The sequence below is a fragment of the Schistocerca cancellata genome, chromosome 3 (genome assembly GCF_023864275.1).
Source record: "Schistocerca cancellata isolate TAMUIC-IGC-003103 chromosome 3, iqSchCanc2.1, whole genome shotgun sequence".
In the NCBI taxonomy this organism is placed as follows: domain Eukaryota; kingdom Metazoa; phylum Arthropoda; class Insecta; order Orthoptera; family Acrididae; genus Schistocerca; species Schistocerca cancellata.
This window is the reverse complement of record NC_064628.1, coordinates 205,938,223-205,965,458: the sequence shown is the minus strand read 5'-3', so window position 1 is coordinate 205,965,458 and position 27,236 is coordinate 205,938,223. Positions and strand designations below refer to the sequence as shown.

Sequence of the window (27,236 nt, the reverse complement as noted above, 5' to 3'; positions counted from 1 at the left end):
AGTGATCCATCTCCATTGTTTGTCAGATTTATGTTGCATGTCGCCCATCGCTTGCGACACCTTTATACATTTAAGTTAAATATTGTTAATCTGCTATATAGAAATAAAACTACCAAGGTTATTTGCTTGAGTTGTTGTATAGCATTCTGAGTATGCAGCGTCCTATACGAGACGAGTGGACAGGACGCAACATAAACAATGTTGTTTAATGGTTTGAATGTTGCCTAATGTTTAATGTCCATTCCAAGAAAGAATCATCTTAAGCACACACCTTCAAGCTGTATATCTCATTACACAAATACTCTACTCCCAACCATTATGCCAAGTTTTCTACTTGCTAAACGTGTAAATGAAGTGGTCAAGTCAATAAAAAGATGCAGTTCACCTGAAACTGCTGAAGTGAGATAAAAGCATCCTTTATGAATGAATAGTTGCTGTATTCCTGCATTATGTGAGCTAGAAGCCTCCAGACATTGAATAACTAACTGCATATTTTGGGCTGTGTCCATTGTTTACTGCGTTCATAGCCAAGACGCTTCTTACAGTTTGTTCGATTGTGCAGCCTCATGGCTGCCTCCCAGAACCCAACAGATACTAATTCCTTCTGATGGCCTTCCCCTAATACTCCATGATATATCCCTCACCAGAGTTTTCGTTATCTCTAGTTTCTATAATGTGGGCAGGAAATCCCAAAGGGTGCACAGATAAAAGTAAAGTATTACACATTCCCTGGCATACTTTTAGACATCCATTTCGTACGCCTTTATAATGAGAGGAGTCACTGCCAAAAGATTTGACACGCATGGCTGACACTAGGTAGTGATGAATGAGAGACCAAATGGCTTTTCTCTGTTTTGGGGATTACAATGTTATTTTATAAATTTTATTGTCATCTCAGAATAATGACACTTCTCAGGTTTTTCCTCGTGTGATTTGAAATTCATGCAATTTTGGTGTGACTTTAGGTTTATAATGTGGTTAATGGAGTTGAATAACATTTAAAATCTACATGGTGCACAACATTCAAAGTTTGTTGAGGCTGTTCATAGATGGTACACTTTTGTGTGGATACAAAATTGTTGTAAACATCTGCAGATGGTCAACTGTGACACACGAATTGGCATTTTACCTCAATGTAAACAGATGTGCATAAATATGGGAAAAGATCAAGTGGGTAATTGTTTTGTTACATTATCAGTGAATAGTCAATGCAAGCACTCACAGAAATTAAATATCTTAAAAGTACAGATATGGAGCTATTAAGCATAGAACAATCACATAAAACTGATTATAAGAAAGGCTGTTGCAAGATAAGATTCATTGAAAGAATCATCAGATAATACAGTCCACCTAAGAAGCATCTAACTTACGAAACTTTTTCAACTGATGTATCAGTATTATTCCACAGACTGTGACCCTTACCAGGTAGGATTGACACAGGAAATAGAGAAGAGCAGTATGTTTTGTCACGGGCTTATTTGGGAAGTGAGAAGGTGCAACTCATCCAATTTCAGTGTCCAGTGCTACAAGAGAGGCATTATACACCTAATCTACATCAACATACATACTCTGCAAGTCATTGTACGATTCTTGGCTGACTGTACCCTAAACAACTTCTAGACACTTCCTTTCTACGACTGTCCCATACACGAAATTGTGTTGGTGGCAGTAGAATTTCAAATGCGGGTTCTCTAAACTTTCTAAGTAGTGTTCCTGTGCATTCACACAGCTGGAAGTCAGCATCTTCAGTTACAATAGATTTCATTGGATGGGTTGATTGTAGCACTTTACAGCTTGTGTCAGTCAATTTGCATCTTACAATGGTTTCCTTACTGTCATGATGTTATCAGGCAGCATACTTTCAGTGTTGGCTTGTACTAAACAGTTTTCTTGAGCTGTTCTGCTTTCCAAAAGAAGGAGAATTTATCACGTTATAAAATTATGAAAAGGATAGATTGCTAATCACCATAGTGTTGAGATGCTAAGTCTCAGACAGGCACAACAAAGAGACAGCTAAACAAGTAATCTTTCGACCAAAAGGCTTTCTTTTGAAGAAGACATGAAAACAAACAAACACACACACACACACACACACACACACACACACACAAATGCAACTCGCACCCACATGCTCACTGTCTCTGGCTGTGAGGCCAGCCTGGCTCAACATCTCCACTACCCAATGAGTCTATCATTTTCATAATACTGTCACTGTTCCTTCTTGGATTTTCCATTGTTTGATTTTATCATATTAGAAAGTGAGGTAGATTTATGCCTTGAAGTAAGATTCAAAATGGAGATTAGCATCTATTGAAACCATGGTGGGTTGCTCAAGCTTACCATGGTGGGTTGCTCAAGCTTAGGTTGCCAACTACTGCAGTATGTATTCTGGTTAATCACTGCAGTGTGTTATGTTGAATTTAGCAGTTTAATTGTGTGTTTCCTTAACTACTTTTTACACTTTAAGCATTAGTCTCTGTCGGGAAACTTGGCACTGGTCAGGGGCTGCCTCTGATAAGCAGTCATTGACTAGCAAAAAAAGATCATGCTGTTCAGACTGCTGATGTTGGTCATCACACAAGTTACAAACACATACTAAATGGAAATTTCAGCAATAATATAATGAAGTGCACTGGTTACAGCAATGGCCTCTCATTTTAATAAATTCAAGATGTAGGAGAACATGAAGGCAAATTTTAATCTTTGACAGTCAAAGAGTTTTCCTCCTGTAACTGCAGTCATAATGAAGAGAACAAGGGGTGTGTGATGGATCAACATACAGCATAACTCCCATATATAGCATTGTGAATGACAGTATTTGGACTTTAGAACTTGTTCGTAGATTTTTACTGTTCATCCTTTTTCCTTACCATAGGAAGGAGTCACTTTATTCCAGAAGCCCAAAATTCTCTTTCTGCTTAACTCTGCATTACTTTTACATGTCATTTTAGTAATTACAGATGGGTTACCAAACTACATAACTTAATTTGGTGTTAACTAATTCAAATATTTATTACTAAATAAAAGCAGCTTTTGTTACCTGTGTACAACTCCTTGTACCTACGATTGTTGCCATCATGAGAATAGTAATTGTATAATCCAACACCTGCTAATCCAAATCCAATCAATGCCATAAACGAAGATCCTATTACTTCTGGTATCTCATTCCATCCCCTCTTAAACAATGCGACCACTGAAAAGAAAGGCTGTTGTGAGTAAAAATTCTCATACTGAGTTATTCATAGAGCTTCATTGCACATTTTGAGTTCCAGGTGACAATTTAACCTGTCTACCTACATGGAAAATGGTCAACAAAATAAAACAACTGAAATGTTTCAACACACAATCAGGAGCCGAAAAAAACAAAAGCATGCAGTATGAAATTAGTTAGTTTTCTGAATTGGGGCTTCCTTTGTCTGGCAAAATAGAATGGACCAAGATGAAGAGTTAATTAAAAAGGTAACTCAGGACTCTGTCAACCATCAAGGAATGGGAGCGTGCAAGAGGAGAAATGAACATTTGGTTCTGAAAATCAGTGATTTGGAGAAACATTGTGCCTATCACTGGTAAGAAATTAGCACTTTTATTTCTTTTCTGCAAACATTCAACTTAACTCCAGAACATATACTCAATGATACGGTGGAATGTGAGTTGCTGGAAGCTTACTTGAAAAAAAATAATTCTTTTGGTTCATAATGACATGTAGAGGGTTCTCTGAGAATGTTACACATTGTCACTGGCGTATCTTTTCTTTTAAGCAAAATGCAGCTGCTTAGTTAAGTATTTACAATATCTTCTGGTTAACAAATGATGGGGGTCCACACAGATGAAAGTATGATGCAGATTGCAGTGTTGCTGGTCCAAGCAACCGATGTGAAATGCACATAGAGGGGCTCTGCAATTGGAGAAAGCACGTATCCTGCAAATAAAGTGTCTTGCTTGCTTATGTAAAATATTTTTGCTTATTTGCTAAAGATTCAGTAAGTAACACCCTACAATCACGTTTGATGTTCACACTGGCTATGTTGTCTCATCAGAGTGCTCTGAACACTTCAGAACAATCACTGACTGTTTCAGAGTGTGTGATGTCAGGTGCACAGCACAAGCATAAACTTAACTGTTGTCATCTATGCCTCCAACTATGTACAACAATCACCAAACTTCCATGTTGCTTAATTTTGTTCATTCCTACCAAACACTTAACATGTTCACACTTCTTTGAAACAAAATTTTCAATGCTTATGCAATCAATGGTGTTAACTGTATAGGATGGTGGGCTGCTAGATGTAGTATCGGGAGAGCTTTGTTGAGGGTGGGGTGAACTTTGATCTCATCCCATTTTTACATTGATCTTATTTCATTTTAACTCTTTTCTCCTTACTTGTTTAATCTTTTATGAATATTTATAATTTTTATGTGTTTTATTTTCAAACCATCTCCATATGCCATTACCATTGACAAACCCCACCTTGCATACCTACTACAGCTACCACAACCTTCCAAACGGTACACAGCCAAATGCCTAAACACATCCACCACACAGTTTTGAACCTGTCCTCCAAAAGCCCAATACTGCAGAATTATCAGTCCTTTCCAAAGGCCTCACCTTTTGTCCACTCCCAAAATTCTATCATGTTAGGCCTATTAAAGACCTCTCAGTCTCTACATTGGTATCATTTTTTGTTATCAACCCTAAAAATGAGACTCCACCCAAAACCAACACTGAACCCTACCTCCCTCAATTTACTCCTCCATCTAACCATTGTCTCCCCCCCCCCCCTCCTAATCATCCCCTGACGACTTTCCAGAATTTCCTAACCTAAAAAATTGCTTCAATTTCATCATAAAATCCCTCAACATGTAAACTACCCTCATGTTCACACAAAGAACCACAATCCACAACCTAATAGTGATCCCAGCCTCAAAATCTCATCTATTAACAAAGTTGCCAGGAATAACATGGCTGACAACCCCTCTGCCAGCAATCTGATACATCCACCAATAAGTCCTGCCACCATGAGCCATGACAGAAGTTCAGGAGATTTCAATTCCCTCCTCTCAAATCTGTAGCTCCATCCCAGGGCTGCTCCCATCAGTATCTCCCTGCCTATAGACTGCCATCTTCTACATGTTTCCTAAAATACATAAACCCAAGCACCTTGAATGCCTAACTGTGGCTGGATAATGTGCTCCCAGAGAGAGCATCTCTGCCCTTGTTGAACCAGACCTCCAACCTACTACCCGTTTTCTACCTACCTACATAAAAGACACTAATCATTTGCTCTACCGACACTCCACAGTCCTTTTACCACCCAGCATCCTGTTCATCACTGTCAATGCTACCTCCCTCTACAACATCCTCAATGTCCACAACCTGCTGCCATTGAAAATTACCTTTCCCAATGCTAGACTGTCTCTAAACCTCCTTCCTGGTCATCATGACCAGTAATACCCTTATCCAAAATTACTACTCCTTTGAAGGGGTGTCACCTACTAACAAATCTGCAGTACTGCCATGACATCATCATATGCTAACCTATTGATGGGCCATCTAGAGAAATACTTCCCAGCCGCTTATAATTGCAAGTGTTTGACTTGGTTCAGATGCACTGATGAAGTCTTCATGATCTGGTCCAACAGTGAGGACACCCTATATATAGATTCCTATCATCACGATCTAGACCAAGAGTGAGAATGTCCTGTTCACATTCCTCCAGAAACTAAACACAACCTCCATTTACATCACCTGGTTTTCCTCAGCCCAACAAGCCGAATTCCTTGGTATCAACTGCCACTTCACAAAAGGCTTCATCACAGTACCTCCATCCACAGCAAACCCACCAACCACCAACAATACTCTTATTTTGACAGCTGCCACTTGTTCCACACCAAGAAGCCACTTCTAAACAGCCAAGTCATCCACGACTGTCACATCTGCAGTGACGAGCTATCTGTCCCCACAAATACACCGAGTAATTAGATGACAATTTCTCAAGCAAATTATCCGCCACATTTTGTTCAGAAACAGGTCCCCACACGTTCTCTCCCCTGTCTACATCTTCACAGATACTCAGCAAACCACTGTATGGTGCATGGCGGAGGGTACCCTGTACCACTACTCCTCATTTCCTTTCCTATTCCACTTGCAAATAGAGTGAGGCAAAAATGACTGTCTGTATGCCTCCGTATGAGCCTTTATTTCTGTATGTTACCTTCACGGCCCTGATGTGCAATGTATGTTGGCGGCAATAGAATTGTTCCGTCAGTCAGCTACAAATGTAAATTCTCTAAACTTTCTCAATAGTGTTTCTTGAAAAGAACATTGCTTTCCCTCCAGGGATTCACATTTGAGTTCCGTAAGTTTCTCTGTAACACTTATGCATTGTTCAAACCTACTGGTAACAATCTAGCAGCCCGCCTCTGAATTGCTCAAATGTCTTCCCTCACTCAGACTTTCTATGGAGCAGTATTCAAGAATAGGCTGCACCAGCGGTTTCCCTTATAGGTGAACTATTTTTTCCTAAAATTCTCCCAATAAACCAAAGTCAACCATTCACCTTCCTTACCACAGTTCTCACATGCTCATTCCACCTCTTATCGTTTTAATATGTTATGCCAAGATATTTAAAAGACTTGACTGTGTCAAGCACGGCACTGGTAATACTGTATCTGAATATTACAGGTTTGATCTTCCTATGCATCCATATTAACTTACATTTTTCCACATTTAGATCTAGCTGCCATTCATCAAACCAACTGGAAATTTTGTGCAAGTCGTCTTATCTTTCTCCAGTCACTCAACTTCCAACACCTTACTGTACACCACGGCATCATCAGCCAACAAATGCATACTGCTGCCCATCCTGTCAGCCAAATCATTTACGTATATACAGAACAGCAGCAGTCCTATCACTTCCCTGGGGCACTCCTGATGACACTCTTGTATCTGATTAACACTCGCCATCGAGGACAACATAGTAGTTTCTATTATTGAAGAAGTTTTTTAGCCACTCGCATATCTGCGAGCTTATTTCATATGCTTGTACCTTCAGTAACAGCCCGCAATGGCTACCACCCATCACATAGCTACTGAGTTGCCACAAAGGAACACCTGCACTAGGACTGGAAGAACTGAATCATGATTTGAACTTCCTCTTGTCATCTCCTAGAATGATAAAAATCTTCCCCCATCCCTCACATACTGTTAATCTACTGCCCACCCAACCTACACAATATTCTTGTCCATCCCTAATGTCCCATACATCCTCCCTATACCACCTACTCCAGCCCTGTTACGGGCATTTCCATCCTTCTCAGAGGCAATGGTACCTGCAGAAGCAGCCACATAATATAGCATCTAGATGCAATCATTTTACAGCATTCTACACAGACAAGATGACTACCGAGCATCTGTCGGCACGGAAGGCCACTACTGGACTGTGGTAAAGAGACAGCTAGACCAATGCAGTTGCTGAGCATGCTACACAACTCTGTGTGCTTGACTTCAATGGCTGTTCACAGCCCTTGCCACTTGGGACCTTCCCATGCAATGAACCTGCTCAACACAACTCTTTTACGTGCATTATCGAAGTAACTGATACACTGTAGTTTAAATCATGAATATTTAAATTCAGTATTATAATTGTATTTAATGATTTCCATTATTGTGCAAAAATTTGAAATTGATAGAAAAATTCATTTATTTATGAAACATTAACTGACTATATCTCTTTGGATAAGAAACATCAATTATATCCACTTTGCATACATCTTTGTATTTGTCAGCAAGTAATTAGATTTTGTCTTTCATGTAGCTATGGAATAACACATAATACTGTGTCTGCCTGTCATGGTTGCTCTACGGAGCTAGAACATTTAGTCTGTAAACTGAGATGTAAAACTACGGTGTGCGTTACCTTGTGTTAAAACTAGTTTAACATTCACAGCTGATGAGAAGCAAATAATCTGTATCGTAATATTATCATCAACTAGCACAAAGTTGCATAGAAAGAATATACTTTGAGTCTTCTACACGCACTTACTCACACCAATATGTATTTATAATGCAAACACATGCAATCAGTAGTTTACCAAGTTTGTTGATTTCCTTAATACTACAATTATTGGATTCTTGTGGTATACGTGCAGTTTAGAATTTGGGGTGTCTACACCTGGGATAGATATATACATAGATGTGTACTGAAATAATATGTATGTTGCAGAAAATCCAGGCAAATAGAAACACTATTAACTGAAGTAAAGAGTAAGTTCTTTTTCCAAAGGATGATAACACTGAACGACACATCTGAAGTGCAAGTGTGTAAACTGCATGATGTTGAGTTAGTTACGTTTATTTCAGTATAAAATGATACAAAATCATCATCTTCATAAACATTCAGTTCTAGTTTTTTTTTTAAAGTAATCTACAGTTTTGTATAAATAACTCGCTAACTAAATATGCATTCATGTTCCAAGATTCAGCATAACAAATTTTAAGTGAATAATAACTTGAGTTATGTTATGTGTTGTGCATTGATAAATTTCAGTGCCATTCTGAAAGTACAAAAGTAAAATATTAAGAAAAAATTAAGATAATATTACATGAATGAATATACTTTGTAAGTCTACTTTGTACCAGAACTATGTAAAGTACAATAGAAAATATATAAATTAACTGGTCACAAATGTATATAAAGGGTTACAAATATTCAATGTCCATGTGAACAGTATACACAATTACATATTTTGTTCAGAGATAAACTCAGAAGATGACCGTTTCTGCTTGGCTTGACGTTTATACACATATTTGGGAACATCCCTATGACAGTCCAGCAGTAATCTGCTAAAATAGTAGGGCTCCACTTTCTGGCATACCTCTTCTCAAATAAGGGCAATATCTTGATGAAATCACTCCCTATATTCATCACTTACTGCACCACAATCTTTGGGGAAGAAGTCAAGATCACTATGTAAGAAATGCATTTTCAAGTTTTTCATAAGATGACAACATGTTATCTACAATCTCCTCCTAATTTATTGCTCATTTGTTCCCTAGGAACTCTAAACAGACTGTCTTAAACCATTCCCATGCATGCTTCTCATTACCTTGTATTGATTCCATCAAAAGTGTGGTTTCCAAAACTCGCTCTAATCTGTGGGCCTACAAATATGCCCTCCTTTACTTTGGCATCACTTAAGTAAGGGAATTTTTGCCTTAAATACTTAAACGCGTCACCATCTTTGTTCATTCCCTTAACAAAGCTTTTCATGAGACCAAACTTGATGTGAAAGGGTGGGAGCAGAATCTTTAGCGTCTACTACAGGTTCACTCTTAATGTTCTTTATACCTGGTTGAAGAGATTTTCTGGTGTTTACTGTAATGAGATTTACAAGCTCGGCTATCCCATTCACAGAGACAGCAGCAATATTTAGTTTACCCTAACTGCATACCTAATAGCAGTGCAAGTAACGACTGTAAGCTTTTTTAATCAATGGAGTTATTTGCTGTTTTTGTGACACAAATGTCACTTCTCCACACACATAGCAAAATGAGTCAGCACTGTTAACACAAACTCATGGCATTTTTGTTCACTTCAACAGCAGTCAACTTGAACAATTGGTAGTTAATCCGAAAACAAATGTTCAAAAATTATTACATGCATTAATAAAGTCACTGAAGTTGAAGAGGAGGGAGACAAAAAGATCACTAAAATTGGCATCAAAATGTTTATATCCAAAATATTGCACACAAGTAAGACCAGGGACAATAATATAATCCATTGTTACTAGTTATTATGACTTTGTCAAAGCATTATAATATTTGATTTTAAACTTAACACAAAAACCTGTATACAATTATATCACTGTAATAAGACAGTGTAAAATGAAAACTAGAGCTAATTTTGAATTGTATTTATGATATTAGCGATCAGCACATTAGAACTGATACAAATTGGCCATTTTCATTCAATTTACATTTTCACTGTTTTGCAGTGTAATTATGACAGACAATAAAGGAAGTGATCTAACCAACAACAGCAGCTGAAGTTAAGTGGTGATGTGAGTGTGATTAAAGCCATCAAAAATGACAAAGGAACACAGATATTCAGAATTAAAAAGATTTATACTAATGTTGGATCAAAGAGAAAACACCCCAAGTGCTAGCAGTTCACAAGGAAGCATATCAATAACAACAGAACCAGCACCTGAAGTATCAGAAACAGCTACACCATCATCACATCATCAACAGCAACGTGCAGAAAACCTGTCATTCTGGAGGATTTTTGGTACCTCGCTAGGGCAAGGAACAGAGTATGACACCACAAAATGTAAACACAAATGTAACCAGTTCTCATCCTCATCACCTGCAGATTCTAAGCTTAAACATTCAGTGTCTTAGAAATAAATCATTAGAACTTGAGACAGCTATGAACAGTGCAAATATTGACTGCATGTGCATTGTGGAGCATTGGTGCAGAAGTTTTGAACTAAGTAGCATTAATGTTCATCCGTTTAAGTTGGCAAGTGAATATTGCAGAAAAAATACCAAAAATGGAGGTGTATGTATATTTACCAAACCAAGTATCAGCTATAAAAGAAGGTGTGAAGCTGAATCATTGAGTGTGGAAAATCATTTTGAAGCAGCAGCTGTGCAGTTGAATGAAATACAGGGAAAAGTCATAGTCATAGCAATATACAGACCACCTACTGGTGATGCAGACATATTCTTTAACCAATTAGAAATATTGCTTAACACTGTTCACCGATAGAGCCACTGTAGTTGTGTGTGGGGACTTCAATATTAATCTTATGAGTGAAAGTAGGCTAAAAGACCAGTTCCTAAATCTGTTATGTAGTTTCAACCTGCTTCCACACATACACACACCCACAAGAATAACAAATAATACAGTCAGTCTTATTGATAATATATTTTCAAATGTAGGACGCACAGAAGTTGAAGTAACAAAGACTGATTTGGGATTATCAGACCACAATGCTCTTGTCCTCAAAATTCCTTCAAGGCCACTGAAAGAGAAAAAAACACACTTCATGTATAAAAGAAATTTTTCTACAGAGAACTGCGTAGAATTCATAAATATGCTAACTAATGAGGCTTGGGTAGAAGTACTATACCTAACAAATACAAATTATGCATATAACACATTTTCTTCCATTTTCATGGGACATTTTGAAATGTGTTTTCCAAAAAAGCTGTCAAAAATCAGGTCACATGGCAATACAAAGCCAAGTTCTTGGATCACAGCTGGCATCAAAACTTCCTGTGGAACTCTAAAGAGACTAATTTCTAAAATGAAAACATCCACAGACCCACAATTCATAGAATATGTCAGGAATTACAAGAGGGTATATAGAAAAGTAATTGCTAAAGCAAAATTCATGAGTAATGATAGTTTTATAAGACAGTCTGAAAACAAATCAAAAGCCATATGGGGTATTGCGAAGACTGAAACGGGGAAGAGTTGCGAAAACCAGGACATTAGCCTCAAAAATTTTAAAAATGTCAATATTAATAAACAAGATTTGCCAAATTATATTAAAAATTATTTCATAAATGCAACAACTTCCTTAAACTTAAAATTTACAAACGAAGAAAAACCTGAATATCCAAAAACAGCTTGTAGGATCAGGGTAGAGCCAACAACTGAGGGTAAAGTGTTGAAAATGATACAAAGCTTGAAACCCAAAATGTCGGCTGGCATAGATGAGGTGCCTGTGTCAATCACAACAAGGACAGCACCACAAATCGCAAAGCCCTTTGCACACAGAGCCAATTTATCATTCAGTGTAGGAGCTTTTCCAGAAAGGCTGAAAATTTCAAAAGTGAAGCCATTATTTAAGGTTGGTTGGTTGGTTGGGGAAGGAGACCAGACAGCGAGGTCATCGGTCTCATCGGATGAGGGAAGGACGGGGAAGGAAGTCGGCCGTGCCCTTTTTGAAAGGAACCATCCCGGCATTTGCCTGGAGCGATTTAGGGAAATCACGGAAAACCTAAATCAGGATGGCCGGACGCGGGATTGAACCGTCGTCCTCCCGAGTGCGAGTCCAGTGTCTAACCACTGCGCCACCTCGCTCGGTGAAGCCATTATTTAAAAACGGCGACAAGTATAAGGTAGAAACTATCGCCCAATATCTCTCCTCCCAGCATTTTCAAAAAATATTAGAAATACTTGTGAAGCACCGAATCAACAAATATCTAAATGAGCATAATTTACTTAACAGAAGTCAGCATGGCTTCCAAGCACGTAAAAATACCGAAACAGCAGTAATGTGCTACACTGAACAAATAATCAAAAATCTAGAAAAAGATTATAGTGTAGTAGGAGTAAATCTAGACCTCTCCAAAGCTTTTGACACTGTGAACCAGGACATTCTTTTAGGAAAATTGGAAGTGTTGGGTATACATGGGATAGGAAAAAAATGGTTTGAATCATACCTAAAAAACAGAACACAGGTTGTAGGACTGACATCAACTTACTCCAACCACAAAATAAATTCAGTATCAGAGGCAAAAAATGTAGAAATAGGAGTACCACAAGGCAGCATCCTAGGGCCCATATTGTTTCTTGTCTATATAAATGATTTTCACACCTCAGATGATGCAGCCAAAGCAATAATATTTGCAGATGATACTAGTGTGATAAGTGCACCAAAGCAATTGCTACCAACAACTGCTGATAAAGTACTAAATTACATCCACTCTTGGCTCAATGCAAACAGGTTGACATTGAATGTAAATAAAACAAATTATATGCAGTTTGGAAAAAGATGTCAAAATGTAAATCTCGATCTGGTGTGGGCTGACAAAGCCTTAGACAGAGTGACATCCACAAAATTGCTGGGGATTCATGTGGATGAACACTTAAATTTTAATGACCATGTAATAAAACTGGCACAGAAACTTAATTCAGCCTGTTTTGCCCTCAGAATTATTGCAAATGTTTGTACCTCAGAGGGTGCCAGAATGGCATATTTTGGCTATTTTCAATCTCTTGCCAAATACGGAATAATATTTTGGGGTTCCACAACAGGGCGCCTAAAACAAATGTTTCTGTTGCAGAAGAGGGCCATCCGAATAATAACTCACAGTCATCCACAGACACACTGCAAACCCATATTCAAAAAGCTTAGAATACTTACTATACCATCATTATACATATACAAATGTGTATTGTTTGTCAAGACCCACATTGCAGATTTTCACACAAATGCCGACTTCAGATTAGATTAGATTAGATTAATACTTGTTCCATAGATCATGAATACAACACTTCGTAATGATGTGGAATGTGTCAGGATAATAAAAGATGTCTGTACAAGATATTACATTACACAAAATATTGCATGACACTAATGTTTAAGTTGTTTTTTTTTTCCCCTCCCTTAATTTATATCTAAAAATTCAGCCAATGAGTAGAAGGAGTTGTCATCTAGAAATTCTTTTAATTTATTTTTAAATGTTGATTGGCTATCTGTCAGGCTTTTGATCCTGTTTGGTAGGTGACCAAAGACTTTTGTGGCAGCATAATTTACCCCTTTCTGTGTCAAAGTCAGATTTAACCCTGCATAGTGAAGATCATCCTTTCTCCTGGTGTTATAGCTATGCACACTGCTATTACTTTTGAACTGGGTTGGATTATTAACAAAAAATTTCATAAGTGAATATATATACTGTGAGATCCTTAAATAGATGTCTGCAGGATGACCGTGGGTGGGCACCAGCAATTATTCTGATTACAGGTTTTTGAGCAATGAATACTTTTCTACTCAACGATGAATTACCCCAGAATATGATGCCATACGAAAGCAGTGAATGAAAGTAGGCATAGTAAGCTAATTTACTGAGATTCTTATCACTAAAATTTGCAATAACCCTAATAGCATACATAGCTGAACTCAGACGTTTCAGCAGACCACAAATGTGTTGCTTCCAGTTTAACCTCTCATCAATGGACACACCTAAAAATTTTGAAAATTCTACCTTAGCTACAGACTTCTGTTCAAAGTCTATATTTATTACTGGAGTTGTGCCATTTACTGTACGGAACTGTATATACTGTGTTTTTTCAAAATTTACAGAGTGTCCGTCTGCTGAGAACCACTTAATAATTTTGTGAAAAACATCATTTACAATTACATTATTTACTCTTGGTTTTTGGATGTTATTACTGTACTTGTATCATCAGCAAAAAGAACTAACTTTGCATCTTCATCAATGTGGAATGGTAAGTCTTTAATGTATATCAAGAACAGTAAAGGACCTAAGACCGAACCCTGTGGGACCCCGTACCTGATTGCCCCCTAGTTTGAGGAATCAGCTGTTGTTTTAACATTACATGAACCACTTATTTCAACTTTCTGCATACTTCCAGTTAAGTATGAATTAAACCACTTGTGCACTGCCCCCCCCTCAATACCCGTAATAGCGCAGCACTCCATACTCAGCGAACAAAAAGAACGAACACACAAAGGCATGTGAGCCATATCGGTGCAAAACTGTACGACGCACTGCCAGTCAACATCAGGCAGTTAGAAGATGATAAATTTAAAACAGCATATAAAAAATTTCTAATAGAACAATGTTTTTATTCTGTAAATGACTATGTAGGTCAGTAAATTTTTTCTGATGATATTTATAAAGGCAAAATGGAAAATACTCTATCAGTAGCTAATCATTCATTACATTTACATACTTAAAGGACAGCTGTTGTGTGATGTAAATATATACTTAAGCAGTGTTGTGTATATAAGGATTTGCCGTTTAGGGAGGACAAAACTAAAGCCTTATGAAAAACAGACCTTGCATTTAAAATAACAAGCAGGGACGTATATAGGCTATATTAATTTAATTGTATTATTATTAACTTCATTGTATTATTTTGTTTTGTACTTTTTTACGTATATATTGTGTGTGTCCCATTTCTTTGAAATGGCTTACGTGTACCCTTGACAACATCCATACAATATTTATTGTCAACGGATGGACAAATAAAATAAAATAATAAATAAAATAAAGATAACTAATGCTCAAAACCAATAGTTTACATTTGGAACAATCAATTAAGGTTAAAATTGAAGATTTGGAACAATTGATTAAGGTCAAAAGTGAAGGAAATTCAGAAGCTGTAACACATCTTGACACAAAAGTTTCACATGTGAATCAATTCATGAAAAGTAGAACACAATAAGACTACAGAAATAATGTAAACATTTGGAACAGATGACAAAATTAACAACGAGAGTGTGCATGTTGAAAAATAACTATGTAACTTGATCACAATCTGATTTAGTGGGTTAAGTAAAATACACTGATGATGAAATGAAACGTGTGCCAACATTAAAGATGAAACTCTCACTGAACTTTACAATGGTGCAGTTTCAAACTTAGCTGCTAAAGATTATTTGGACTCTATCATTTGCAAACAACCTGTGTGGACAGAAGTGTCTGAAATATCCAAAAATTTATCTTTTTCCAAAAAGCTATCAAAATTTTCCAACTGCTTACAGCTTAACTGGTGCACAATTTATCTTTGTTGTCAGTTTGCAAACATAGTCCAAAAATTGGTGGTAGTAAGGCAGACAATGTAATAGTCACAAAAGCCAGCCCTAATTTTATAACTCCAACTTGCAAATTTCATTGTCCAATTAAATATTATGCAGTAATAATTCTGAGCAACATTGTAGCATAGCTAATGATGTAACTAATTTACATGGATGCTTGACTGATTCTGACCAAAATGATCATAAATTTGAACAGAAAATTGTAATGGGAAAAGAATAACTGCAATAGTTGATAGTAAACCTGTACCAATATATACTCAAAAGTTATGTGGCGTCTGTGTAAGAACAAATTAATTAAAAAGCCCAAAAAGCCCTCTGATAGTCATACTTCAAAGAAGCAACATCGAAGCAAATATATAAAAAAATGAAAAACATAATAATAAAATTTGTCTATCACGCATAATGCAAAAGACTTATGTTTTTGGTTATGAACATTTTCTTGTCATGTCACGCTATATTTTATGAATGAACTAATGGTTCAAAAGAACATTTAATACTGGAACCCATATGATGGTAGAATTGGTATTTTATGGTTTATCTGATGCTTTTGCCCTTGTTATGCTTATTGTTTATGAGTTGAACTATGTTGTAGGACAATTAATATTACAAAATGAGTTAGTTACATGATCTATGGATAATTTTGCACAATACAGCATAATGAAGTGGAATAACCCATTTTACATTCACATCGCAAATTAATCTGAAAATTTCTAGACTTTTTTTCCAAAAAGAAAGAGTATACAGATGTTGAGGGTTAGTTTAGTTTGTTTTCAAATTTCACTTTGCTGTCTCTCACATTTTATATCACTAGGTAAGTTATCAAATGTTTTTGTTGCAGCATTGTGCATTCCTTTTTGTGCTAAAGACAACCTTAATCTGGAGTAATGAACCTAATTTTTTGTTCTGGAAACATACCATGATTTTTATTATTTGTATGAAGTAATTAGTCACATTGTGCTCTGTCTTTTTATTCAGTTTGTATTGTAGAAAGCTTTGAAGGATAAACATCTGCCATTACTTAAAAGCAGTACTGTGCTGATCATACACTAGAATATGCTATTTACTGTTTTGATGGGAAATATTACTGGAGAATTTTCCATAAGATGTTCTCTAAACTGTCATGTTTTTTGTGAAAGAAAAATACCAATAGACGAAATCTAGGCTTATTTGGAACGTTATTACAGTATCTACATTGAAAATATTTTTGGGAAGTAATACCATTTAATGTCAGTTCAGTTTCTTTGCTTTTTGATTTCACAGAGATGTTTGTCATACTTTCGGATACATTTGGGATTGTTGTAACACATTTAGGTAAAGTTTTATTTTGCAAACGTCAGACATTGTACTTATTCTCTTACTATTTGCCATCAATGCTTGAACAGAATGGTTACGAAAAAGTAAATCAACAAAGATTATGTAACATATAGTATGTGGTCTGTTAACCTGAGCTCACGTTAAGTAACTTTTTATCCCATGCCAGTCATGTTTTTGAGGAGAAAGTTGTTTTGAGAGAAAGGACTGTTTTTCAGACTGCATAGATACAATGTGATAAATGTAATAAGATGGAAGTCAGGAAAGCTATGAACAGGTACCAAATGATTATATTTTGAATAATACATTTGCTATGGTCAGAATATTTTTATTTTGCATTATGGAGGAGACTATTGTTGTAAGATATTTTAAGAAATTAAATGATTATGCTGAAGTAGAGATAATGTAATGGAAGTGATAAGGAATGTATGATGTGGGAAGATGAAATTAAAGTTAATAGTGTAGTACTGTCAGTTGTAAAAATTAAGTATGCCTCTACACCAGGGAATAACCTGAAGGTTTAGAATGTACTTACTGTGCATCTGATAACTAAGAGAAAAACACTAATGACATTAAATGATTTTGGAGATAAAAGCACGTGATCGGATCACTTTCAAATCTCCCAATTCACAGTACGAATACAGCAGAGACCATGAGCTCCAACCTGTGTGCTGCAGGAGCACATGGCATGGGCAATGTTTCCAGTACTTGTCCTAGGGTTTTCATCTATGTGACAAAGCATGCCCCATTCAAAGACAAGAATGCAGCATGTCAGTGGAGCATCACAGCCAGCTTTACTAGTTTTGAACGTATCAATTTCTCATAACCGTTGTTGTAGTCTGATGGAGATGTCATGTGATCTGGAATTAAATTTTCACTCTGCAGTAGAGTGTGTACTGATATGGAACTTCCCGACAGACTAAAATTGTACTCAGTCGGTAGTGCACTTGCCTGCGAAAGGCAAGGTCCCAAGTTCGAGTCTCAGTCCAATACACAGTTTTAATCTGCAAGGATGATGGTGCCCTCTTCTCAGCTTATGTGTGTACTGTGGAGTGACAGCATTTTCAGACTCATTTTATATCCAAACGGTATATTTCTGGACATTGATTCCCTATCAAAACTTCATCTACTAAGTCCCCTCTAAAACCCCTAGAAGCCTGGACTAGGAATTCAGAATTACTCTTTATATGTAATTACTACTACTATGTTATCTTTGAATTATGGTACAAATAATTCCTCCAGAGGAATGTACACTTATTTGCATATTATGAGCTTAGCACACATAGGGCCTCCAGTTGTTGCAGCACTGTTTTCTCATCTCTTCCTGGGCTACATCTTCCTTCTCTAGCTTTTAAATCTATCAATACACACATAGACACATACGTACCTAAATACTTGTTCCATGCATCACGAATACGACATTTCGTAATAAAGTGGAACACGCCACGTAAACATAAGTTTCCTTTACAGAAAATAATTTTTTTTTTTCAGTTACCACTTCATATCTAAAAATTATTTTATCTCTAGCTACACTACCTCTCTTCCATTTGAATGAACAATGATTTTGATACACGTATCTACAGTTTTTGTCTTCCAAAGTATTTTATTATCAGTGATTCAAGCATGTTTGCAACATGTTGCATATTGCTTCAACATTCTTCACAGTTTTTGACAAATTTTTCAGTGATAAGGTTTCTTATGCTTTATTTGGGAAATAACCACAATCATTAATTCTACCAATCTGTTTTGTGATTCAATATTTGTGGGTGGTTGTCATTGGATGCGACTCAGCTGAGTTCTTGAGCCCTCCACTTTCGTATTCTTACCCTACTGCCTTATCACTGTTGCTATCTTTTCTTTCTTCTTGCACTGATGAATGATAATTTCAGCTAAACTTCTGTCTTTCTTTCCATTCACATATTTTGAGGGATCATATTTTCCTTGTTGCACTGTCTAAACTATACTTATCTCCCATTTCCTTTGCCAGTGGGTGTTATGTTTCTTCTATAAATAATTCATTGTAAAGTTATGTGATTACTTAGAGATAGTCAATATTTTGTAAAAGTATATTTTTTGAGTGATGTCAAATTCACCATTTAACAAAATGCAATAGCTAAATATATTTTATCCTGTTTTGTTAAGCATATCTAGATAATTAAACTTATGTGTGATAACACTGGAAATATTTTACAGCAATTTAAAGAGATAGGTCAGACTTTGTACATTGTCATTCACTCAGTAACTGCATTATGATTGAAGACCCGTAATCTTATATTGAAGTAAAGCTTTTCGATGAAATTTCATGTATGAAAACAATTCTGAAATTATTATCCTAATAACATCATGTAATAAATGCTATGTAAGCAAAGAACTGATTTCTAGAATACAAAATTGAGAAGAACCTTGATAGAAACAGTAACATTTTCTGAAAGAATAGTTGGAGCCTGTGTATACTGAAACTGACTGTAGTTTAACTGCGAATACAGAGTGTACAGAATTATCTATTATATGAAGTTGATAGTTTCAAGAAAATGTTGATATGATACATATCAAAGTAATCTTTGTGAGATGTTGAAGAGATGTTCCTTATAATGTTGAAGAAATGTTGATGAAAATATTGAAGTCACGGTTAGATAACTTTATTCTGTATTATGGTGTAACGTCCAACTGTGACAAGAAGTGTGAATGTGATAGATATAAAGAAAGCTCCATGTGCCTTTATTGTGGTTCTGATTTTTAAAGACAAACATGAAATAGTATTAAATAATTACTATTATAAATAAGGGAAGCTTTGGACAGTAGAAATGATGGAAATAGCAGAAGGATTGGATATGAAAGAATATTTGTAGTAGGAGAATGTTTCTGACCATTTAATAACCTCAAAAGGGGGGAAGAGGGGGATAGGGGGGAGATGGGGGGAGGGGGGAGATGGGGAAAACAATTTATTATGTAATTCAGAAGGACAAGAGGCAAAGGAGTGGAGGTGACTTCAGTTTGTCACTAACACGTATGAGAGGCAGCTGTGGAAAAAGAGGAGACCAATGCCATCGCAAAGTAGGCAAATTTGTCAATATAGAGGTCATCCTTAATAAAGATACTCATTACAATTGTGGATCTTTGCAGCTCAGTAGACTAAAGAGCTTAGCCTATCTCTGGGATATATGTTCCCTGGGTTGAGGCGAAGCACTCCCAGCTTTCCTTCTTACAGTGTTTAGTTAGAGTTAGTTACTTTCATGTTCCATGGATCATTTTGTACAATAAAGTGTCATGATGTGGAACAAGTCTTTTACATTCATATTGCAAATTAATTTGTACATCTATTTTTACTTTAAACATCACCATATTATTTTTCCCCCGAAATGAAAACAAGATATACAGATTGAGTTAGCAGTTCCTACCCACCACTTTGTACACATTACAAACATAGGAATTCTTCTACAGAATAGAAGGAGTTGTCAATTTATTTTCAAACTTTACCTTGCTGTCTCTTACACATTTTATATCACTGGTAAGTGGTCAAAATTTTTTTTGTTGCAGCATTTTGTGTCCCCTTTCTGTGCTAAAGACAACCTTAATGTTGAGTAATGAATAGCTAGTTTTAGCACAAAGTCACTTAAAAGTAATAAAGTTGGTCTGTGAAGGATGTCGCTTAAATGTTACGAAGCTCCTTGGTGATCCTGAACAACTATTGCAATGCCTCTGGCTCACCATGCACTGGCTGGCAATGGACAGGACCTGTAGCACGAGGAACAGCAGTTCCAGTAGCATCAGTAATGCATTTGGCAAGTCTAGCACAGCCTTATCGATGCGATCTGAGAAAGTGGGGAAAAGGTATCCACAGAGGCACACAACTGCCAGCTGACTATTTGAAGCACTCAGTGTGGTAGTTGGTCTATCTCATGGTGGAAGGCAGCAGCAGGATTACTAGAAAGTGGTCAAAGTCATGAGATCCACACGTAGTGACCAATTTAGCGACATCACGAGATTGGGGGAAGATCATAGAGTGTGAGTGTGTGTGTTTTCTCTGTCTTCTTTAACCACTTTGTCCAATAGCTAAAACCTAACCGTCTACTATAAATGTGCATGTCTGCTGTTCAGTGCCTCCTGTAAGTGGGGAGTAGCAATCTATCTTAATATTATTGTTATTTCATCATGGATTTTCCATTTTTTGCAAACAAATATGTAAGAAATGTGTATTTTTCAAAGTAAAAAATTTGAAAATAATATTTCTGGGAAGATTAAAGTAATCTCGCAGTCGTGTTCTCTTGCAAATCAAATAAAAGCACAATTATGTAGCTCCAATCATTTTGCAGTTGCACTTAAATCAATTTTTTTTTAGATGGACAATTTCATACACTTAGAGAGAAAAAAAAACTGGAATGGTCAAAAGCTGTTAGTATTTGCAGTATTTATAACTGTGAACATCATATATTTAAAAAATCATAAATCTTGGAATCAAAGCCTGCGCCACCTCGCTCGGTGAAGCCATTATTTAAAAACGGCAACAAGTATAAGGTAGAAACTATCGCCCAATATCTCTCCTCCCAGCATTTTCAAAAAATATTAGAAATACTTGTGAAGCACCGAATCAACAAATATCTAAATGAGCATAATTTACTTAACAGAAGTCAGCATGGCTTCCAAGCACGTAAAAATACCGAAACAGCAGTAATGTGCTACACTGAACAAATAATCAAAAATCTAGAAAAAGATTATAGTGTAGTAGGAGTAAATCTAGACCTCTCCAAAGCTTTTGACACTGTGAACCAGGACATTCTTTTAGGAAAATTGGAAGTGTTGGGTATACATGGGATAGGAAAAAAATGGTTTGAATCATACCTAAAAAACAGAACACAGGTTGTAGGACTGACATCAACTTACTCCAACCACAAAATAAATTCAGTATCAGAGGCAAAAAATGTAGAAATAGGAGTACCACAAGGCAGCATCCTAGGGCCCATATTGTTTCTTGTCTATATAAATGATTTTCACACCTCAGATGATGCAGCCAAAGCAATAATATTTGCAGATGATACTAGTGTGATAAGTGCACCAAAGCAATTGCTACCAACAACTGCTGATAAAGTACTAAATTACATCCACTCTTGGCTCAATGCAAACAGGTTGACATTGAATGTAAATAAAACAAATTATATGCAGTTTGGAAAAAGATGTCAAAATGTAAATCTCGATCTGGTGTGGGCTGACAAAGCCTTAGACAGAGTGACATCCACAAAATTGCTGGGGATTCATGTGGATGAACACTTAAATTTTAATGACCATGTAATAAAACTTGCACAGAAACTTAATTCAGCCTGTTTTGCCCTCAGAATTATTGCAAATGTTTGTACCTCAGAGGGTGCCAGAATGGCATATTTTGGCTATTTTCAATCTCTTGCCAAATACGGAATAATATTTTGGGGTTCCACAACAGGGCGCCTAAAACAAATGTTTCTGTTGCAGAAGAGGGCCATCCGAATAATAACTCACAGTCATCCACAGACACACTGCAAACCCATATTCAAAAAGCTTAGAATACTTACTATACCATCATTATACATATACAAATGTGTATTGTTTGTCAAGACCCACATTGCAGATTTTCACACAAATGCCGACTTCAGATTAGATTAGATTAGATTAATACTTGTTCCATAGATCATGAATACAACACTTCGTAATGATGTGGAATGTGTCAGGATAATAAAAGATGTCTGTACAAGATATTACATTACACAAAATATTGCATGACACTAATGTTTAAGTTGTTTTTTTTTTCCCCTCCCTTAATTTATATCTAAAAATTCAGCCAATGAGTAGAAGGAGTTGTCATCTAGAAATTCTTTTAATTTATTTTTAAATGTTGATTGGCTATCTGTCAGGCTTTTGATCCTGTTTGGTAGGTGACCAAAGACTTTTGTGGCAGCATAATTTACCCCTTTCTGTGTCAAAGTCAGATTTAACCCTGCATAGTGAAGATCATCCTTTCTCCTGGTGTTATAGCTATGCACACTGCTATTACTTTTGAACTGGGTTGGATTATTAACAAAAAATTTCATAAGTGAATATATATACTGTGAGATCCTTAAATAGATGTCTGCAGGATGACCGTGGGTGGGCACCAGCAATTATTCTGATTACAGGTTTTTGAGCAATGAATACTTTTCTACTCAACGATGAATTACCCCAGAATATGATGCCATACGAAAGCAGTGAATGAAAGTAGGCATAGTAAGCTAATTTACTGAGATTCTTATCACTAAAATTTGCAATAACCCTAATAGCATACATAGCTGAACTCAGACGTTTCAGCAGACCACAAATGTGTTGCTTCCAGTTTAACCTCTCATCAATGGACACACCTAAAAATTTTGAAAATTCTACCTTAGCTACAGACTTCTGTTCAAAGTCTATATTTATTACTGGAGTTGTGCCATTTACTGTACGGAACTGTATATACTGTGTTTTTTCAAAATTTACAGAGTGTCCGTCTGCTGAGAACCACTTAATAATTTTGTGAAAAACATCATTTACAATTACATTATTTACTCTTGGTTTTTGGATGTTATTACTGTACTTGTATCATCAGCAAAAAGAACTAACTTTGCATCTTCATCAATGTGGAATGGTAAGTCTTTAATGTATATCAAGAACAGTAAAGGACCTAAGACCGAACCCTGTGGGACCCCGTACCTGATTGCCCCCTAGTTTGAGGAATCAGCTGTTGTTTTAACATTACATGAACCACTTATTTCAACTTTCTGCATACTTCCAGTTAAGTATGAATTAAACCACTTGTGCACTGCCCCCCCCTCAATACCCGTAATAGCGCAGCACTCCATACTCAGCGAACAAAAAGAACGAACACACAAAGGCATGTGAGCCATATCGGTGCAAAACTGTACGACGCACTGCCAGTCAACATCAGGCAGTTAGAAGATGATAAATTTAAAACAGCATATAAAAAATTTCTAATAGAACAATGTTTTTATTCTGTAAATGACTATGTAGGTCAGTAAATTTTTTCTGATGATATTTATAAAGGCAAAATGGAAAATACTCTATCAGTAGCTAATCATTCATTACATTTACATACTTAAAGGACAGCTGTTGTGTGATGTAAATATATACTTAAGCAGTGTTGTGTATATAAGGATTTGCCGTTTAGGGAGGACAAAACTAAAGCCTTATGAAAAACAGACCTTGCATTTAAAATAACAAGCAGGGACGTATATAGGCTATATTAATTTAATTGTATTATTATTAACTTCATTGTATTATTTTGTTTTGTACTTTTTTACGTATATATTGTGTGTGTCCCATTTCTTTGAAATGGCTTACGTGTACCCTTGACAACATCCATACAATATTTATTGTCAACGGATGGACAAATAAAATAAAATAATAAATAAAATAAAGATAACTAATGCTCAAAACCAATAGTTTACATTTGGAACAATCAATTAAGGTTAAAATTGAAGATTTGGAACAATTGATTAAGGTCAAAAGTGAAGGAAATTCAGAAGCTGTAACACATCTTGACACAAAAGTTTCACATGTGAATCAATTCATGAAAAGTAGAACACAATAAGACTACAGAAATAATGTAAACATTTGGAACAGATGACAAAATTAACAACGAGAGTGTGCATGTTGAAAAATAACTATGTAACTTGATCACAATCTGATTTAGTGGGTTAAGTAAAATACACTGATGATGAAATGAAACGTGTGCCAACATTAAAGATGAAACTCTCACTGAACTTTACAATGGTGCAGTTTCAAACTTAGCTGCTAAAGATTATTTGGACTCTATCATTTGCAAACAACCTGTGTGGACAGAAGTGTCTGAAATATCCAAAAATTTATCTTTTTCCAAAAAGCTATCAAAATTTTCCAACTGCTTACAGCTTAACTGGTGCACAATTTATCTTTGTTGTCAGTTTGCAAACATAGTCCAAAAATTGGTGGTAGTAAGGCAGACAATGTAATAGTCACAAAAGCCAGCCCTAATTTTATAACTCCAACTTGCAAATTTCATTGTCCAATTAAATATTATGCAGTAATAATTCTGAGCAACATTGTAGCATAGCTAATGATGTAACTAATTTACATGGATGCTTGACTGATTCTGACCAAAATGATCATAAATTTGAACAGAAAATTGTAATGGGAAAAGAATAACTGCAATAGTTGATAGTAAACCTGTACCAATATATACTCAAAAGTTATGTGGCGTCTGTGTAAGAACAAATTAATTAAAAAGCCCAAAAAGCCCTCTGATAGTCATACTTCAAAGAAGCAACATCGAAGCAAATATATAAAAAAATGAAAAACATAATAATAAAATTTGTCTATCACGCATAATGCAAAAGACTTATGTTTTTGGTTATGAACATTTTCTTGTCATGTCACGCTATATTTTATGAATGAACTAATGGTTCAAAAGAACATTTAATACTGGAACCCATATGATGGTAGAATTGGTATTTTATGGTTTATCTGATGCTTTTGCCCTTGTTATGCTTATTGTTTATGAGTTGAACTATGTTGTAGGACAATTAATATTACAAAATGAGTTAGTTACATGATCTATGGATAATTTTGCACAATACAGCATAATGAAGTGGAATAACCCATTTTACATTCACATCGCAAATTAATCTGAAAATTTCTAGACTTTTTTTCCAAAAAGAAAGAGTATACAGATGTTGAGGGTTAGTTTAGTTTGTTTTCAAATTTCACTTTGCTGTCTCTCACATTTTATATCACTAGGTAAGTTATCAAATGTTTTTGTTGCAGCATTGTGCATTCCTTTTTGTGCTAAAGACAACCTTAATCTGGAGTAATGAACCTAATTTTTTGTTCTGGAAACATACCATGATTTTTATTATTTGTATGAAGTAATTAGTCACATTGTGCTCTGTCTTTTTATTCAGTTTGTATTGTAGAAAGCTTTGAAGGATAAACATCTGCCATTACTTAAAAGCAGTACTGTGCTGATCATACACTAGAATATGCTATTTACTGTTTTGATGGGAAATATTACTGGAGAATTTTCCATAAGATGTTCTCTAAACTGTCATGTTTTTTGTGAAAGAAAAATACCAATAGACGAAATCTAGGCTTATTTGGAACGTTATTACAGTATCTACATTGAAAATATTTTTGGGAAGTAATACCATTTAATGTCAGTTCAGTTTCTTTGCTTTTTGATTTCACAGAGATGTTTGTCATACTTTCGGATACATTTGGGATTGTTGTAACACATTTAGGTAAAGTTTTATTTTGCAAACGTCAGACATTGTACTTATTCTCTTACTATTTGCCATCAATGCTTGAACAGAATGGTTACGAAAAAGTAAATCAACAAAGATTATGTAACATATAGTATGTGGTCTGTTAACCTGAGCTCACGTTAAGTAACTTTTTATCCCATGCCAGTCATGTTTTTGAGGAGAAAGTTGTTTTGAGAGAAAGGACTGTTTTTCAGACTGCATAGATACAATGTGATAAATGTAATAAGATGGAAGTCAGGAAAGCTATGAACAGGTACCAAATGATTATATTTTGAATAATACATTTGCTATGGTCAGAATATTTTTATTTTGCATTATGGAGGAGACTATTGTTGTAAGATATTTTAAGAAATTAAATGATTATGCTGAAGTAGAGATAATGTAATGGAAGTGATAAGGAATGTATGATGTGGGAAGATGAAATTAAAGTTAATAGTGTAGTACTGTCAGTTGTAAAAATTAAGTATGCCTCTACACCAGGGAATAACCTGAAGGTTTAGAATGTACTTACTGTGCATCTGATAACTAAGAGAAAAACACTAATGACATTAAATGATTTTGGAGATAAAAGCACGTGATCGGATCACTTTCAAATCTCCCAATTCACAGTACGAATACAGCAGAGACCATGAGCTCCAACCTGTGTGCTGCAGGAGCACATGGCATGGGCAATGTTTCCAGTACTTGTCCTAGGGTTTTCATCTATGTGACAAAGCATGCCCCATTCAAAGACAAGAATGCAGCATGTCAGTGGAGCATCACAGCCAGCTTTACTAGTTTTGAACGTATCAATTTCTCATAACCGTTGTTGTAGTCTGATGGAGATGTCATGTGATCTGGAATTAAATTTTCACTCTGCAGTAGAGTGTGTACTGATATGGAACTTCCCGACAGACTAAAATTGTACTCAGTCGGTAGTGCACTTGCCTGCGAAAGGCAAGGTCCCAAGTTCGAGTCTCAGTCCAATACACAGTTTTAATCTGCAAGGATGATGGTGCCCTCTTCTCAGCTTATGTGTGTACTGTGGAGTGACAGCATTTTCAGACT

At 35.9% G+C, this 27,236-nt stretch overlaps 1 protein-coding gene across 2 annotated transcripts in view; it reads right to left on the bottom strand.

Annotated features, from left to right (window-relative positions):
• Positions 1 to 27,236, bottom strand: part of LOC126174819 (uncharacterized) — a 50,036-nt gene that overhangs the window by 15,041 nt on the left and 7,759 nt on the right. For both annotated transcript variants that reach the window (XM_049921198.1, XM_049921197.1), the window contains exon 2: positions 3,041 to 3,193. In XM_049921198.1, the coding sequence (XP_049777155.1) occupies positions 3,041 to 3,193 (153 nt within the window). The remainder of the gene's footprint in view (positions 1 to 3,040; positions 3,194 to 27,236) is intronic.